The 17,773-nt window shown below is 30.9% G+C and overlaps 1 protein-coding gene across 2 annotated transcripts in view; it reads right to left on the reverse strand.

Moving 5' to 3' along the window:
• The window catches only part of LOC112691591, a 44,427-nt gene extending 28,997 nt beyond the window's left edge, over positions 1-15,430 (reverse strand). Inside the window, exon 1 of one of the 2 annotated variants that reach the window (XM_025565891.1) lies at positions 15,012-15,430. In XM_025565891.1, the coding sequence (XP_025421676.1) occupies positions 15,012-15,072 (61 nt within the window). In that variant the 5' untranslated portion in view covers positions 15,073-15,430. The remainder of the gene's footprint in view (positions 1-15,011) is intronic. The other variant, XM_025565893.1, reaches the window with a different exon arrangement.
• Between the last annotated feature and the right edge of the window lie 2,343 nt (positions 15,431-17,773).

Consider the following 17,773-nt stretch of genomic DNA (forward strand, 5'->3'; position numbering starts at 1 on the left):
AAAATGTTATCCTAGATACTAAAATATTTAACACAATAAAACTAAAAAAAGATTAACTTAACATCTTTTTAAAATAAAATTATAGTTATTATTTTTTTTATAGAAATAATTTAATTTTTACGGAAAAAAACTACAGGGAGTATAAGAAGTTTTGGTGTTATTTTTACAAAACTATGTAATTTGCTGTATCGCAATACAAATTTTAGCAGTCAACTTTTATTTACTTGTTCAGTGTACCGCAAGTTTTTGTAAGAATATAACATTTTTTCCGAATCCATTCTGAAATAATAATGATAATAATAATTATAGTACAATAACAAAAAGAGCGAATTCTAACAATATTTCAAAAACATAAATGAAATAATTTGAATATGTTCTTCATAAACAATTAGTGTTTACATGAAAAAATGGTAGTGTGTATCAGCCACTACACTCTGTAGAAGTTAAACTTCTATTATTCTGTGGAAAAATATTAAGCCAATTATTATTTATGAACATATTAATATACAAATATACAACGTGTGTAATATATTATTCACGTGACAAGTGCTTATTTACTGCAGTGACACTTTGGCAAGGATGATTTTATGTATACGCGAATGGTATGTTTACATTGCAAAATAAAATAAAATTACTCATTTCATTGTATTGTCTGTTCGTAAGAGTTCGATAAGTTCGATACTTGTATTATGATTCGTCTAATTACATTAATTGAAACCTGTAACACGATGCTTTGTTTTTAAATAAACGCCGGCGTGGGGATAGTAAAGAGTTTTGAGACTCATATTAAAAGATATTTTTTGTACACTCCAATATTTTATATAAATAAATTTAAATACTCGTACATTTTTAATTGACCACACGTATATACAGCATATACATAATATCACTCATGCATGAATGAATTTCTGCAAAATATCTGCATACTGGATGTAAGTATGTATACATGCGTGCATAATGTCCATTTCACAATGTCCCTCTACAAGCTGTTCGAGAATACGAATAGAAGATAAAAAACAGAGAATTTTTTTCGTAATGCTTCAGTGCAGCGTGACGTTTTCTCCTACACCCGTTTCAAAAAAGTCTATGCTATCACCTAGCGTTAACATTTTTTTAGACGTACCGCCATCGCAAATATTAAAAATGTAAAAAAAACTTTTGTTTCGTGTTGAGACATCACAGAAATTTGGGAAGTTAAATTGTACAAAACACAATAAATACATTAAACGGAATTCTTTGTTTTTCACAAATTTCTGTAAATTAACAATTAATTAATGAAATGATTGGTTTGTGTCGGCTGAGGTACGGTACGTGGAATTATGTTTACTAAAACAAAAGTTGATAATGAATCTAAATAAATGAAACTATTGTTAATATTTGATCGATTTACACTTTTTTGGTGACAATAGACTACGCTTGCAATACTTTTCCCCGTCAATTATATTTTCGACAAATTTCCATTCGATTTTTTACTATTTTTATTGGTTTTTACACTTTTTCGTCTTACACTTTAATTGGTTGCACATCTGTTTTTTCCCATAGTTAATGGTTAAAAGTAATCAAAAAACTTCAAAACAATAACGTAACACACAATACATATCAACTGAATAGCGCAACACAAGGTGTATCGGGATAAAGCTATGCGTGGATCGCGCAGCTACGGCCAATCACATTAAAACATAATTTTTTGTACATTTTTTTAATATACAACATACAACGATTACGCGAGACTACGGTATTACGGTCTACGGCTGGCTGTTGCAAAGTATTAGTAGTGGTAGTTGCGGTATTGGCGGCGGCAGCGACTGCTCCGATAAGCCACGCCCGTAACGCTTTTTGGTCGCAATGACTGAGCCCATTAATCCGACTTACGGCTGCCGCGTCTAAAAAAGTTTCACTTCAAAAAAAAAATCCAGAAGAAAGAGAAACCGAATAAACATCATCTGAGGCGAATTTAAAGAATTCGGATAACATTATTAAGACCCAGTTGTGCTATTACTCTCGGCCGTGTTATTGTTTCGTGGCGCTGCTGCAACGACCGGGATCGGAATTCAAAGCATTTCGATTGGGTTATCGACATGTGTATGCCGTACCATTATGGCGAGCAGACGAAGCACTATCATATCCTGTACACGATTCCAGAAGTGATTTGCTGCCGCTGCATCCTGCGTTCGCTGTTCGTGCGCAGTTCGTGTACAGCGTTAGGTTAGGTAGGTATGTGCGAGACGTGCACGTCAGGAGGATCCGTTGGCTGTGGCGCGACGTACACGGTTTTGTGAGACTTTACGTGTCACCGCGGACACGTTATTTTGTATAGTTCTGATCCTGAACCTGACCGTTCGGTCGGGTACAAATATTTACATGGTTTACAATCGATAAAGCCGTACCGCGGTAAAAAGAAAAAAAACCCATCATTTGATCCTTTGTTAGTCAGCAAACTCCGCACGTTTATAAGCATTATCGTTGACGAACGCGTCCGTATAACCGTATACATTTTATATGTAACTATAATCACTCCTCGACATGCTAATTGTCCATCACTAGTTATGATAGTTATGATAGTTTTCACGAATTTATTCGTGATCACTGTTGTTCTTAAGTACACACGTGAATAATATAATTGTATTGTATCGATGACTCGTCTTCACCGTCCCGACACCGAAATTTCTTTCCTCCCCGCCCTACAGGGGTATGTAAGGGTACACTCAGACGTGGACGTGATAACGCAAATATATTTAAAGTAGCGTAAAGGTGCTATACACGTTTAACATCCTCGGTTTGAGGTTAAGACGTACGTAAATATGTACACAGTATACTGATTTATCGCGGGATCTCGAGGACGAAAAGGATCTCTGGAGAGGCAACCGTCTTATTTATTTAAATCTTTCGGCTTGTTGTGAAATCCGGCGAAATCACGTTCGTAGCAATTTTTCAAGTCAAAGACTGATTGCAGGGTAGTAATTTTCCGCAGCCTACGAGTATCTTATACAAACACTGAATAAAAACATACTCATACATTACCGTTCACCGCGCCATACACCGCGTTATATATACCCGTATAATATTCTAAGACTTAAAATCTAATTTCTAACACCAATTTTTTATCGAGGGTTGTATCGCTTATATTCATCGCATAAAATTCATGATGCTATTCAAAATAAAATGTGTTTCATTAGCTCAGAAAATAAATAACTAAAATTAAATATATGTTTTGTTATTAATGTCAATGATGTGATAATTATAATGTAAACTTGGCACATTGTTTGCAAAGAGATAAAAGTTTTTCATTTAGAACTCGTAAAGCAAAATATTTCAACTAATTAAACTAAATGAACTGTGTATTTTGAAACTCCGAATTAGCGCGCTCAGAATTAATTAAATGTGTAAAATTAATTGTACCCAACGATAAAAGAAAAAATGAAACATTAGTTCTATTTTTGACGTTTCAACTTTTCGGTATCGAAAATACTGTTTGTACGTCTTTTCATAACGAACACACTGTTGTTAAAATATATAGGTAGTTATGCAGGTAATTGGCTTAATATGATACATTTCCGCATAATTGATGTCCCTACTGCGTCTAGGCGACGGCAAAAAAATTATGAATTTATGCGAGTTCTCGAATAAAATATCGCGGTGTAGATATAAAAAGAAAAATACCGCAATTGGTAATAATATTTAATAATTATGAAAGTTTACGGCAAACCATTTTTAGATATATACGTATGAATAATGTGGTTTTTGGTTTTAGTGCAAACGGTTCGATGATAATTCAATGCTTATAGTGCGTGCACACCTATACCGCGGGTGATTGATTTTCGGAAGTGCATAATAACTACACAGCGCGTAATTAAATCGTAATGACTTTCGTGCGCACAATGCGTACGAAAAAAAAAAACAAAGATTCCGAGGGAAAAAAACCCCGTCAACTACGACTTTGTGTTATTATTTCGTGGAAAACTTATCGTCTAAAGCTCGATTCACACTAGCGGTATCGGTTCGGCACGGTCAAGTCACGGTCAAGGATTATGATGTACAGTTCTCACCACCGGTCACAATCAGTCAAGTTCTATCTGCACGTTGCCACAAAGTGTACGCACAAGTGTTCAAAAACCAATCAAAACAATGGATATGACCGAGATTAGCGCGGCGGTCTCGATCGAAAAGCTCGCGACGGTCTGGATCGTGCATCGACCGGTCGAGACTTGACCGTGATCGATAGTGTGTACGATGCCGTTGGGTTACGTACTATCGATGTCGACTTGACCGTGATCGGACCGAACCGAGGCCGTTTGAGCTCTGCCCATTCGAGTCGACCGTCGGTCGGCATTCTACGCGAAAAAAAAAAAAAAAAAAAATCACTCGCGCGTATCATAACAACGTGGTCCGACGGCCAACCGTAGGTCGAACAATAAAAAAACACTAGCGTAACGCTGCGGTGGGCGTTACCCGTCGCCGTTCGTGACGGGGATACGAGTTTGGAAATTCGAATTTCAAATAGAATTTAAGAAAATCATCGGAACGAGCCATTTCGTGCGGTTCGCAACAGCAGCAGTCCGCGGGAGCCGAGCAAGACGATATACGTACTAACAGCTGTGCGCCCGACACCGGTTTTCGACGGGCGATCGCGCCGTCCGGACAAATGGTCTTGCCGGCGCGTCCCGGGCGAATGTGCGCGCGGCGCGAAGACGACGGCGCGGTGGTACTTGACGTGCCGTTCGCGCGGTTCGTGGACGCGCTCGCCGAGGAAACGGAACGCAAGAAGCGACGGCGAACCGGTGACGCGGTCCAAGTGTCGCGGTGTCCGACAGCGGTGGCCGCGGCACAGGTCGGCGACGGCACGTGGTGCGGCGACTGTGGCCGGATTACCGGCCGGTTCGTCGAGGGTTACGTGAGAAGGCGCGCGAACGGACCCGCCGCGGACGGTGGCGATCGTCGTTCACGTGCGACCGCTACGTCTCGGCCGAGTTCACCGCCGCGGAACGCACCGCCGGCCGGTGACGGGGTCGAGCGCAACGATACGAGTTAGCGAAACCATTGCCGCGTATGCGAGACCGCCCGACGTTACGCACCAGAATAAATTGGAAACGATCCGTCGGAGTTACTGTGTTGATTTGAAAGTAAACCGTTACGTACATTGTTCGTGTGTCCGTAGTTAGTTTTTACTCGAATACTAATATTTAAATCGCTTTCTGCCGCGGTATAGTGCTGTAGTATTTATTTATAAATAGAAGAACGGTCGAAACGAAAAACAACAAATATCTTACGGTTTGTGTCCGTAACGTAGATTCTTATTCGATTTTAGAAAAATTACCATACTTTCGCCATGATCACGACCTCTCGCAATCATCCCTTCCCGTCGCTCCGTATCCTTAAAATGTCGCCGTGTATATGAACAGTGGCTCGGGCTTGGAAAAATAAAATATGCCAATAAATAAACGCCGTCGCCATAATACACCGCATCTCTCATATTATTGTTTTTACGATTTTTATTGTGATGACGTTATTTTTCGAACGTAAGGTTATAAAATACATACGTGCACTACACGTGCATACATAGTACCTACTGCCGTGCACGGGAAACGAATTCAATATAAGTGTACTGCTTTCGATATATTGCGTACACTGCAAAGCGCCGAAATGGATAAACAAACATTTATTTTCAAACAAGTGCATGGTTCACAATGTATTTTTGGTCCGACGAATATTTTTAAGTATTGTTAGAATAATACGCATGCGAGATGTGCATAGTTGACCCATTTAAATTGGTGTTCAAACTAGATTTTTCGACGACGAGCAACGTTTGAGGCTGACGGTTTAATACGTCACTATGAATCTAATCGGTGTGTTATACGATTCTAAATCCTCTATAGTCACGGAATAATATTATATTTATTTATTATTAGTCACCCGATAACCTTATTAAAGAATTTATTGGTAATTTCGTAGAATTGTGTAGAAACTAGTCACTAACTCTTTAATCAATAAGTGTGAGCATTTTTTTATTTTTATTTTTTTGCAAGAAGTTTTATCTTTTAAGACTTTTTTCTGCACTACTGAATCGTTCTGTCTTTTTAAAAAAAAGTACTCACATTATCTACGTGAGTATACTCCAGTATAGACAACTTTAGAATTAAGAGCTTCGACATTAAAAATAAGTAAAATTAGTGTTTCTGTCTATTCGTAGTAGCATACTATAGAATATAATAAAATTTAAATTATAATTATTTGTTGTAAAGATTTGAATTATGCAACGTTTTTTACTCGAAATTACAATTTAAAAAATAGAAAACAAAGATTGAATTTTGTTATTTCTAAGTACTGTTTCTAAAAATTTTACTTACTATTCATCGAAGTATCTTTAGGTTATGCAGTGGTAGCGTAGTGTGATATAAAGATATACAATTGTGATCACTTAGATTTCAAGTTTATTTACTCAATAAAAATGGTTGATGACTGATAATATATAGTTTACATTTAAAAATATACGTTTAATCCATCTTTCTATTTATATTCTATTTAATTGTATCACACTATTATATTATTTTTTAGACTTACAACAATGTTTTGTATACATTTCCAGTTGGACAAGATTTTGATTTTACATTTTTATATACTTATTAGAAAACTTAATGAAAATAGTTTCAAATTTATTGATTTTTTTTCAATATATACTAAATAGTAAAGTAATTCCACAGCTTTACATATTTAATTTTTACGTTACTCTCAATATCGATAAATTCCGTGGTATAGATTATAATATACTATAAAGATAATTTTAACCATAATGTTGTACGTCATTCATTACGGGTAACTGTATAAGAAGGGTATTTCTGTAATTAACAGGAAAATTCAGTCGATGTCTTACCATATCAAAATTTCCCGTATTCGGAGGTTATTATTGTTGGTACTCACTACCTCTGGTAAGCACACCGTAATCGTTGTGATCGGAATGGTATTTGAAAATTATTTACACATAATTTATTATTTTACTAAGTTTTTATTAAAAATTGTAGATAGAATAAACGGGATGTGGAGCACATATTCTGGTATATCAGAAAAGAATAGGTCCCTTTAAAATACATCCTACTTGACATAAAAACCGCAATACATTTGGTCGAAGGAAAGAATATAACACAATAGTATTGCTTTAAGTCAAGAATTTCAAAGATGTCATGATACAAAACTAAACGCCTAAATAATTGTTGTGCATGTCGAGTAGCAACAAAGAAACAGTCCAATACAAAGTGTCATACAGTTACAGCTGTTTGTTCACTTAAAGTAGCAAAAAAAAAAAAAAAATGAATAAAACTATAGTTATAATGAGAATAATATTTTCGTTAAATTTACGAAAATCATTATTTTTCAATAACTTTTTAATTTAATTCGTTTCGTATTACATCTATGTTAAATTATAATTTTTCTTTAATAAGTTATTTTATAATTTGCTTTTAAATTATCAATTTTCTTTGTCACAGGCTGTAGACTACTTTTTATTTCAATCAATAAGATGACAATATTTTTATTTTATCGCAATTGTATGTGTTTGATTACTAGGTAAATCATGAAAATTAAAAAAATTTTAAATATATATTGATATTACTACACTTATACGACTACCACCTTCAATTGTCTAATATAACTCCTGGGGAAATATCATGATTTTTTTTTTAAATTGGTTTATAATGTATAGTCATTATTGAAAATTACTTATTATCAAAATTTATGACACTGTTTATATTACATTTTATATCAATAAATAAAAATATACTTATGTAGATTTAAGTCACTTTGAATGGAAATTAATTTAAGTGTATGGTGATTGAAAAAATTATTATATTTGTTTTGAGAACAACTAAATCATTAATCTCAATAGATATATTACGAACAATATTTGACTGTCTGAAATAAATATGAATAAAAATAAAATAAAAAAGGTTTTTTAAATATTATAAAAAATTGAATAGTGACATAAACATCAGCGAATAAGTTTTTGTAGCAGATTTTTTTTTTTGTATGACATAAATTTCTTGTAAATTATTGTGTACCTAGTTTTTTGTATTCAAAGGAACATAACATTTTTTAAAAAGCTTATGTATTTTCATGAACGTTATATTTGTGTTAAATGTTATTTATGTAAGACACATGATACTAATTAAATTTAAAATATTGTAAATTGCATAATATATTTTGTAAGCAGTGTTTATTAATTATTTATAATTTTACAATCTAGGTAGTTTAAAGAACCTCTTAATTATAGTCATCTATACTTCTCTTATTTTTATTGGTAATAAGCCAGGGTAAATAATAACTGGGTAGAAACTTTTTAGCTATAAAATATGGTAGTGTATAATTGGAAATCTGATGTTCTTTGCGAATCTAACAAATGTATATTAAATATCTGTGTCAGATATGTTATAAATTAGTATTTTAATTATTTTTATGCTATTATAAAAAACAAAATTAAAAAAAAAAAAAACAATGTTTATACAGTTTTAAAAACTTAGTGATGAATATTGTCTCGATTACAAAATATCGAGAAAGAAAATATATATATTTGTTCTATCGTTTTAAGATGAAGAATATGATTTTCATGGTATGAAAGATAATGTTTTTGTTACAAAAGTTTCTCAGTTATTGTAAATGGCCATTGATGTGACTCTCGGCTAAATTGGTGAATTATTAAATATCTTTGAATATTACTACTTCAGTAATCAGAAATATACGAACAATAGATGAATGAGTGGATGTGTAATAGTGGGTGGGCGTGAACATTTATTATTAATGTTTATCAATAGAAATTTTGATATGTATATATGTTTTAGTATTAGTGTTAAATAAAAGTCTTTCTGTCTATTTTTCTTTGTTGTTTGTATTTTTGTGAATGCATTTTTTATAGTCTCAATACAATACGGATACGGATTACTCAAAATATGTTGAGGATTTAAACTTACTAAATTATTAAATTTTCTTTAATACCGATCAACAATACCTGATTCGTAAATTATAACATCAATTTTTATTTCCATAAATAATCGAGTACAGTTTAGAATTGTGTTTTTAAAATTGTGATCATTTATTCGGGATAATATTTTACTTCAAGTCCCTCAACCAAATTCCAGTATTCACTAATGTTTTAATAATTTAGTTTACGACCTCAGCCATAACAAACTAATGTATTCAAAAACATTTTGTCAGAATAACAGAAATACAAACAATAGTTATTCTTCATTATATTTATTTGTTGGTGAAAAAAAACATTATTTTACTAATAAAAAATTATAGCTTTTATGGGAGTTAGACTTTTATGTTTTTAAATATTTAAATCCTCTAAGTTATTTGAAAAGTATACTCCATCCATAGAGTGTTGTTTATCAGAGGTTATCGTTCTTGTCAAAAAAAAAAAAAAAAAAATCCTTAAATCGATTGGTATAAAAAGAAAACTTTTACAATACATGGCAATGTTATTGTTCCCTAGTGTAATATTGTTCTTATTGAATTTCAGCTGATTTTCGAATTTCACATCAGATCCGATTTGTTTAAAAATATATCATCGATATTTTTGTATTGGTTTTTTTTCATCTATAATGTCTAATAATAACACTGAAAAAATCAGTAGTTATAAAAAAGTAGTTCTCAAATATAAAATGTACTTTAGTGAAAATTGTGTCTTAAAAGTTTAATTATTTGTGTGATTCAAATTATTGAATTAATGTAATTTTGAAACTTAAACGTCAAAGGTTCAGTTTTATTTTAATTTTATACTTATCTTAAATACCTATTTTAATAAAAGTTTAAAAACACTTTATTATGAGCACTCAGAATTTCCTTGATATTTAAATAATGATAATAAGAAATTACTTTTACATTGGTATTATTTTGCATAATATATTTTGAAGTGAAATTGAAAATGTGAAGTCTTTAATGTTGTGAAGAAATTATCCAAAAGGATATATAAATGAACATGATTAAAGCTTTTATTATAACGGTTTTTGTAGAAAATTAATATCATTATTAGATTGATTACGTGATATTAATGATAATAATACAATACACATAAGTTTTGGATAGATACAAAAAAAATTTATAAATTGTTTCATTAATATAAATATGATTTAATAAGATTATTTTAATATTTATGATTAATCCATTATAACAATTTACTTTTAGTCGTGTAATTCATATTAACTTAAAATAAATAAATACATTATATTTGTTAATCTGATTACTTAAACTTTTTAAACTAATGTTAAAAATTAAAATGTTAAACATTTTTTAATTTTAACATACTATTATTCACGTTTACTGTGTTCATATTAAATGTATCAATAAGTGTTCAAAAATAATATTTCAATCAATTTATTATTAACAATAATCACAATGTTCTTTCAAATTATATATATGTGTGTGTGTGTGTGTGTAATGCAAATGATATACCTAATATTCGTTTATTGATTAATATACTATTTTAATTCGAATTATTATGTAATAATTTTTTTATATTAATTTTCAAATAAAATTTGATGTTAATTAAAATAAAGACATCTGCTCTTGTACTTATAATATTTAAATAATTAAAAAATTGTATTCAAAAAATTAAACGTAAATACATTTTACTTTATATGTGGTAAATATTTTTATAAATATTATACTTTATATGAAAATGTAATTATTTTTTTATTAAATTTATTTAACCAGTTAAATTACGTGATTAAAAATATGTAGTTAGATTTTTGTTTTAATAAATTGTATTAAATATTATTATTACTCTGTATAATTATACAAATTTAAATTATTAGACACAATTTTATTTTAAGAAGAAGCGCTTTCAAAGGTACATAGCATTGATTCGAAGAAATGCCCTGTTTACAGTTTTTGTGTCAACTAACGCGTACATTATACACGTTGACTTGTCGATTCGTGCTCATTGAAAAGGTTTTTTTCCAGTGTACATAAATACGACAGTTTTTGTTAAAACTGTTCAAATAAATCTTGTTATTTTTATACTTTTCATCCTTTGTTGTGTTCCGATAATCGATTTTTTCACATTAAGAAATATATTAACTTGCTGTTTCTCGAAAAATGCAAATTTTTATTCTTAATAAGAATAATAATAACAATATAGATAATCTACCGGATCTAAACGCCACATATGAGTATAGGATGATGAATAATATTTTGATATTGAACTTGTTTTAAATAATTTACAAGTGCACTGATAATTTGGATCAGTAATGTTATCAAACACTTTAAATGTTATTTATGTAATACCCGTTAGCAAATAGACCGTTAATGTATTATGTGTATGCATAATATTTTCAATAAAAAAAGATATAGTGCCATCCAAGATGTATTTTTTAGATGTAACAAGATATTATTACAATCATCTGTTCCCCGAAGAACTTAACATTTAAAATATTTTTTTTTTAGTTTATTATTTTTTAATATTATTGGTATTATATAAATAATAGCACCAAAATAATATAAATCATGAATAATACAATATTATCCCACTATATATATATATATATATATATATATTTTCATAATGTTTTGAGAATTATTTTTTAAAGAATTAGTTAAAATGTTTTATATAAAGTGCCGCTTACAATTTAATTAAATTTAATGTCATAATTAACTTTAAATATGTGTATGGTTTAGCATAATTTACCTAAAGTATATTTGAAGTTCAGTTAAAATTATTTAAATTACAAATATGATAAATTAAATAAAATTAAAATTATGAAATTAAAATAAATTGTTACAACCATAAAAGAAATTATCATCTTATGTTTGTACACAGTTGGTATATGCATATAAGGGGATATAAGAATCGTTAGACATTCCTTATTTAATTATTTAAAATTTTTAAAATTTCATAATGATTATATTTATAAACATGAATATAAATAGAAATATAAAGTTTTTAATTTAATAGTCTCAAATCCAATTAATTTTTTTTTTTTTTTGACTAAGGGATTATAAATAAAAGATTCGTTATAACTATAGTAGGCTATTAAAAGTGGAAATTATTCTATTAAAAAGTTATTTACTTGAGAAATATGAGTTCGAAAAGTTAAAATAATACGGTGGTCCTAATTTTCACTCAAATGTAATTAAAATGATGGTCTCACAGGTTTTTGAGATTTTGATAATTTTAGTAGTCCTTAGTTATAAACTCTAGGTTTGTGAATAACACGTATCGACATTAAAACTTATAATAAAATATTGAACTTGAAAATCGTTTATGAAATTTAAATTTAAAATTTCCAGTAATATTTTCAACACATATTTTCTATTAAGTAGATGGTAGATTTTTTTCAAAATAATGTAAAAAACATCCTTTCCTAATAATATTTTTTCGTCCCTGCCTTAAATAATTAATAACGGTAGCTTATATGACGTATCTTTTCATTAGAATGCCTATTTACGTTTTGCACTTGCTATATGTTTGGTTGTTGTAAATTTAATTTTTTTTTCTGATTTTTTTACTTTTCATAGTTCACACATAAGCACTAAGTTCGGTTGAAAACACATCTTCGAACTCAACAAAAAATGTTCGTAAGCGAGTGACTTTTGAAATGGTTTAGAACTTTAGACTTTTTGTTAACTTTTTAAAACACGAATACTAAATATATGAATATAGTAAACTTGCAGTACACTTACTGAAGATTTTAAAAGCATGTAATATATTGAGTATTGTTGATATTATCACACAATCAGGATTCTCGATCATAAAATCGATCAAGTACGATTTCCAATAAATTATAGATGATAATTTATAAGCCAATAAGTATTATGATAAAGATTTATGGTCATAGGCTGAAAGATTACATTTTTATATGTCTATTTATTTGTTAGTCTTAAATGGTATTGAATATTTTTTTTTCGTCGTCGAATTATGAAAACCATACATTTTTTTCCCTAAAATTAATTTATTCTTCAAAATGTAATAATTTACAAAATTCAATTTCATCTTATTGTCTAAAAATATAACAAAACGAATTTATAGGTAGATTTTAAGAAAATACGATAAAAAAAAAAAATGAAAAAGTCATAAACATTTTGATTCTATTATCACTAACTTTAAACTATTTTTAAAAAGTTGACAGTAGTAAAATTGAGAAATATAAGTATAAAATTAATGTAATTAATGTCTATAAAGATAGAATAAGATAAATTATAAATATATTTGCTACAATAGAAATAGCTGTGCAGAGCCTTTAATCTACTGAATATTATATTAATTAATGGTTTTGTTTTAGATTGTTTAAACAAAACATTATAAATGTATATGCATATTTTAAAATTTTAGATCCATTAGTTTTTGAGTTTTAAAGTTTTAAAGACCGCTGGGAAGACCACATCTGATATGGGAGGACGTAGTAAGGAATGATGTGAAAGCGTTAGGAGGAGGGGTAGACTGGAGGATTCAGACATGGATAGAGAAAATTGGAGGCAAGGTATGTAGGGATTAGTTGGTATTAGTGGATGGTCTTTACCGAAGAAAAAAGTATTTATGTGTATTAGCATTTGATTAAATAACGAAGTTTTTAATATTGATAGCGAAAAACGTAGAATTAAAACGAGTTGAATAATCTAATATAAAAATTATGAAACTATTGAATTACAAAAAAAATTGTTCATCCTATTATCCAATAACATTGAATTATTAAAATTACTCTGTTATTGTCTTTTCCTCCGAAATTTATTAAACTCAATTTATAAATAAACCCCTACATTGAGAAAATAACTATTGTAATCGATATTAGATTAATACAATAATTCACCAACAAAAGTCAGAAGTCATTTAAATAATATTTTTTTCATAAAATGCTCATTTATGCTTGTGTCAGGTCAATTTTTTTTAAATAAATTATTATGTAAATAAGTTTATAAGTTTGGTTAATATAACACACTTGTGCAGAATACTTTTATTTATTAATTTATTAACCGTAAAATGGTTTAACCTACACATACAATATTTACATTAAATACAGTATAATATATTATACTTCACCGACAACTCTTAATCGCCAAGATATGCATCAATACAATGACATTATTAAAAAAAACCCAATTACAACATTTACAGTTTAAAGGATTTTGTTGGTTGCAATTTTGACAATGGTGGCTTATACAATAAATAATTGACAAACACGAGGACTGATGTTGGTACACTAAATGTAATTCAACTCAAGAAATCAGAACCAATTAGAGGTAAAATGTAACGTGTATAATAAATACGTGTATTTAATTATAATGTGTACTTGAAGAGCAAGAGATTTTTTTAACAAAGACTACTTATTTAAAAAAAAAATTATTTTAATTTAATACCATTTCTCACTTCGTTTTAAAAAAGGCAACTGTACATAAGTTGTATTAAATTTAGAATTACTTTTTTAATTAAAATTTTTGCCCGTATACCTTTTGTCTAACCTAAGACTTAAACCGTTGAAATTAAACGTAAACCCCTAATTGGAAAATTACTCTACCCAGCGCTAAAATTAATTTGAATACCTTCATATTATAAACGTTGCATCACGGGATCGATTTACTACGAACCATAAAGTCAAATAAACATATTATTAATGACTAATATATTGAAAATACGTAGTTCATTAAACATACCTATATGCGGAAATAACCATTCTCGGTACTTTTACATGGACGATTTCGATAAACATAAATTTATCAAGTAAGTACATTAAATGTTTTTTTTCCTTATAACAGTTTGATATGGTAACATGGTTTATTATTGTTTGAGTAAGTACTCGTATAGTTTTCCAACCCAATCCTTGATGCGAAACAAATCGTCTCGTATCAATTGCTGTAAAAATGTTTATCTGTCCAGTCAGTTCCATAGTTTTAAGTTGTTCGTTTACCGGAATTTCGTACAATAAACCTATAAGTAACCAACTAACCTGCACAAGACCATGCAGCTGTTCCCGCAGCGGTAGGTGCACAGGTTGGTAGAAAAAAAAAAAAAAGAAAAAAAATATTAGACTTACCGGCCAACGCAGAACTGGACAATCCGAGCAGAAAGAAATTGATCAGAACGGTTCCAATCATGGTGCGGTTTTTTCCGTCGTCGGCCTGCAATAATAACGCGTCGAGTACGATACGAGTACAGGTATTGTGCACAGGAACGAACAAACAGAACGGGATTATTGCGCTTCGAACATTTCAACGTTATTATTTTATTTTATTATTTTCCGTTCTCGTTTATCGCGTTTTTGGGAATGGGGGAGTAGAAAAAAAAAAAAAATAAATAAATAAAAATGAAAAATTATCGAATCGAATAAAACGAAAACTCGAAAGCGCGCCCGGATCACGTGCGTGCACCGTCTGGTTCGCGGTGCGCCGTACGTTGTGTTCGCCGACCTGCAGGAATGGCAATAGGTCGTCAACTATAATCCGGTGCCGATCGTGCGCGTTACGGCGGCAGTGGCGTCGCGCCGAGAAACGCGAGCGCGCGCCCCGCGATCTGACATTTCGGCCGTCGGCGCCGTCGGTGCGTCTCCCCCGTAACGTTTCGAAACCTAAATGCCACGTCCCCCCCCCCCCCCCCTTGGTCCGGATCGGCCCGTCGCCGTCCGTCGGAGCCGCGCGGTTGCATCCGCCGGCGTGACCTTTTTCGAAATGTTCGGGTGACACGTAACGGGCGCACGTTTCGCTCCGGGCCCGAACGGCCGCCAATCGAGTACGAAGACGACCTTTATGCGTCGCGTCCGGAGGTCACCGTCACGTGGTCGCAGCTCGATCAAAGGCGACGGGCGGCTTAGGAATATCGCGGACGTAAACATTCCGTTATTTCTGATGGCCATGGGCTTTACACAAGCTTAACCGTGATCAAAACGTCACCATCGGCAAAGTTCCATGGGTCCAAATAGTTGAATTCCACAAGTCCAAATCCCATTAGGAAACCGTGAACATTATTATTAATTATATCGATTCGAGAAAACGTTATGTATGTGATTAGAAAATCAATTGCTTGTTGTGCAGCATTTTTTCGATAAGTGGTATTATTGTGCACACCTAAAGCTACACCATCTTCAACTAGCAATTTAGCATATTTTTTTTAGGAGCTCGGTAACTAATGGTTTTAATGGTTGCGTCTTATGCATACCACCAAGTCAAAAACAATACACACGTTTTACAAACATGTTTAACCTTTGAATATTGTAAACACGTGAATTTATCGAAACGATTGACACGCATGTACCGTTTTTCAACTGTCCCTTTTTTTTATGTGGGTTGAAAAAGGATAAATAACATTTTATGTAGGGATAATACTTCTTTCAACTATTAATGATTTAGTAAAATCATCTGCAGTTTCATTAATAAAACTTGTTATGCCCGTACTGTCTAGTAAACTTACGATTCACAACGTTGGCATTTGTCTATCCAACATTTGTGTTGCATTTCAATCATAGTGATTTTTTTTTTTTTTTGCATCATCATCAGTGTTACTCGTTTTATATTTTTTCGGCGCATTTGTTTCAAAATAAGACGTTATTTTATTTTTTTGACATTTTTACAAAAAAACGAGAGCACGAGCTACCAATGACAGAACTTCAAAAACAATATTATAAAAACGTGAATGTCGTGAACTCAATAACTGATATATGTTAACAGATAATGATAAATAATAATGATAAACGATAAAATCATATCCGTGTTTTCCTAGAGGTAACGAAAGCAAACGGTTTGTTGAATTTTTACTAGTTTTCTCATACCACTTGATACCATATCATGGTATATACGAGTAAACCAGTAAAGAACGAGCCCTCTCTAGGAGCAAAACAGTTTTGACATAAAATGATCGATAAAACGATTTTTAGTAAACTATTTGCTCATTCATATTATTAGTTTTTACACGGATCAAGGGGGGGGGCGGTCCACCTATCCCCCCTTCTCGTTATTGACGCCAACCCTATTATTAATTTGTATCTACTTAATAATAATAAATTTTAAATTTAATAAATATATATATATATTAAACATAATTTAATCTTATTATGATGAGGAGGGACATGACATCATAAAATAGTATAAAATAGGGTATATACTTCAAAAGGTCAAAAATCCATGAACTAGTAGGTACACAAAATGTTGAAATACGTTGAATGCACTGTGCTTCATTCGTAATGTCACTATGTCGGATACAGGACGTTTTACCTTTTTTATAGTCTGTGTTTATTTCAGACTTTCTATCCCGTTTGAGGGGAGGGGATATGGTAAATTTTTAGAAGTGTATGTGGTATGAAAAGGGAGGAAATAATTAATATATAAAAACATTTTTTTTTCGAGATAATACCCTCTTTATGGTCACCCCTTGAAATAAAATTTTTTTATAGCGAACAGGGTTCGTTCATGGATGCACGTGTGTGTGCAACCCAAAACATGTGAAACAACGCCTTAAACGTTCCAATGATGTAATACTGTTTGAGTTTCGAAATACAGGCATTTTTAATTCGTGTCACAGTATACAACGCAATTTTTATTGGAATAGTTTTTGTTTTGAGTAATTAGAATTTACTGCGTCCAATTTCAGAAAAAATATCACAAATCATTAGTCAAAACAAATATGCGTTTATACTTTGATCGTGGCATATTAAAATATTTATAACAAAATTGTTCTTTTATTGTAAACCAGAGTAATATTTTACAGCAACTCAACTATTAAATGATCAACTTAATCACTAGTATAAACTTTTAATCATTATACTCGTAATTAAAAATATTACTCTAATGTTAAATTTAATTATAA

The sequence above is a fragment of the Sipha flava genome, unplaced genomic scaffold, assembly GCF_003268045.1.
Source record: "Sipha flava isolate LNK unplaced genomic scaffold, YSA_version1 64_pilon_pilon, whole genome shotgun sequence".
NCBI lineage: Eukaryota > Metazoa > Arthropoda > Insecta > Hemiptera > Aphididae > Sipha > Sipha flava.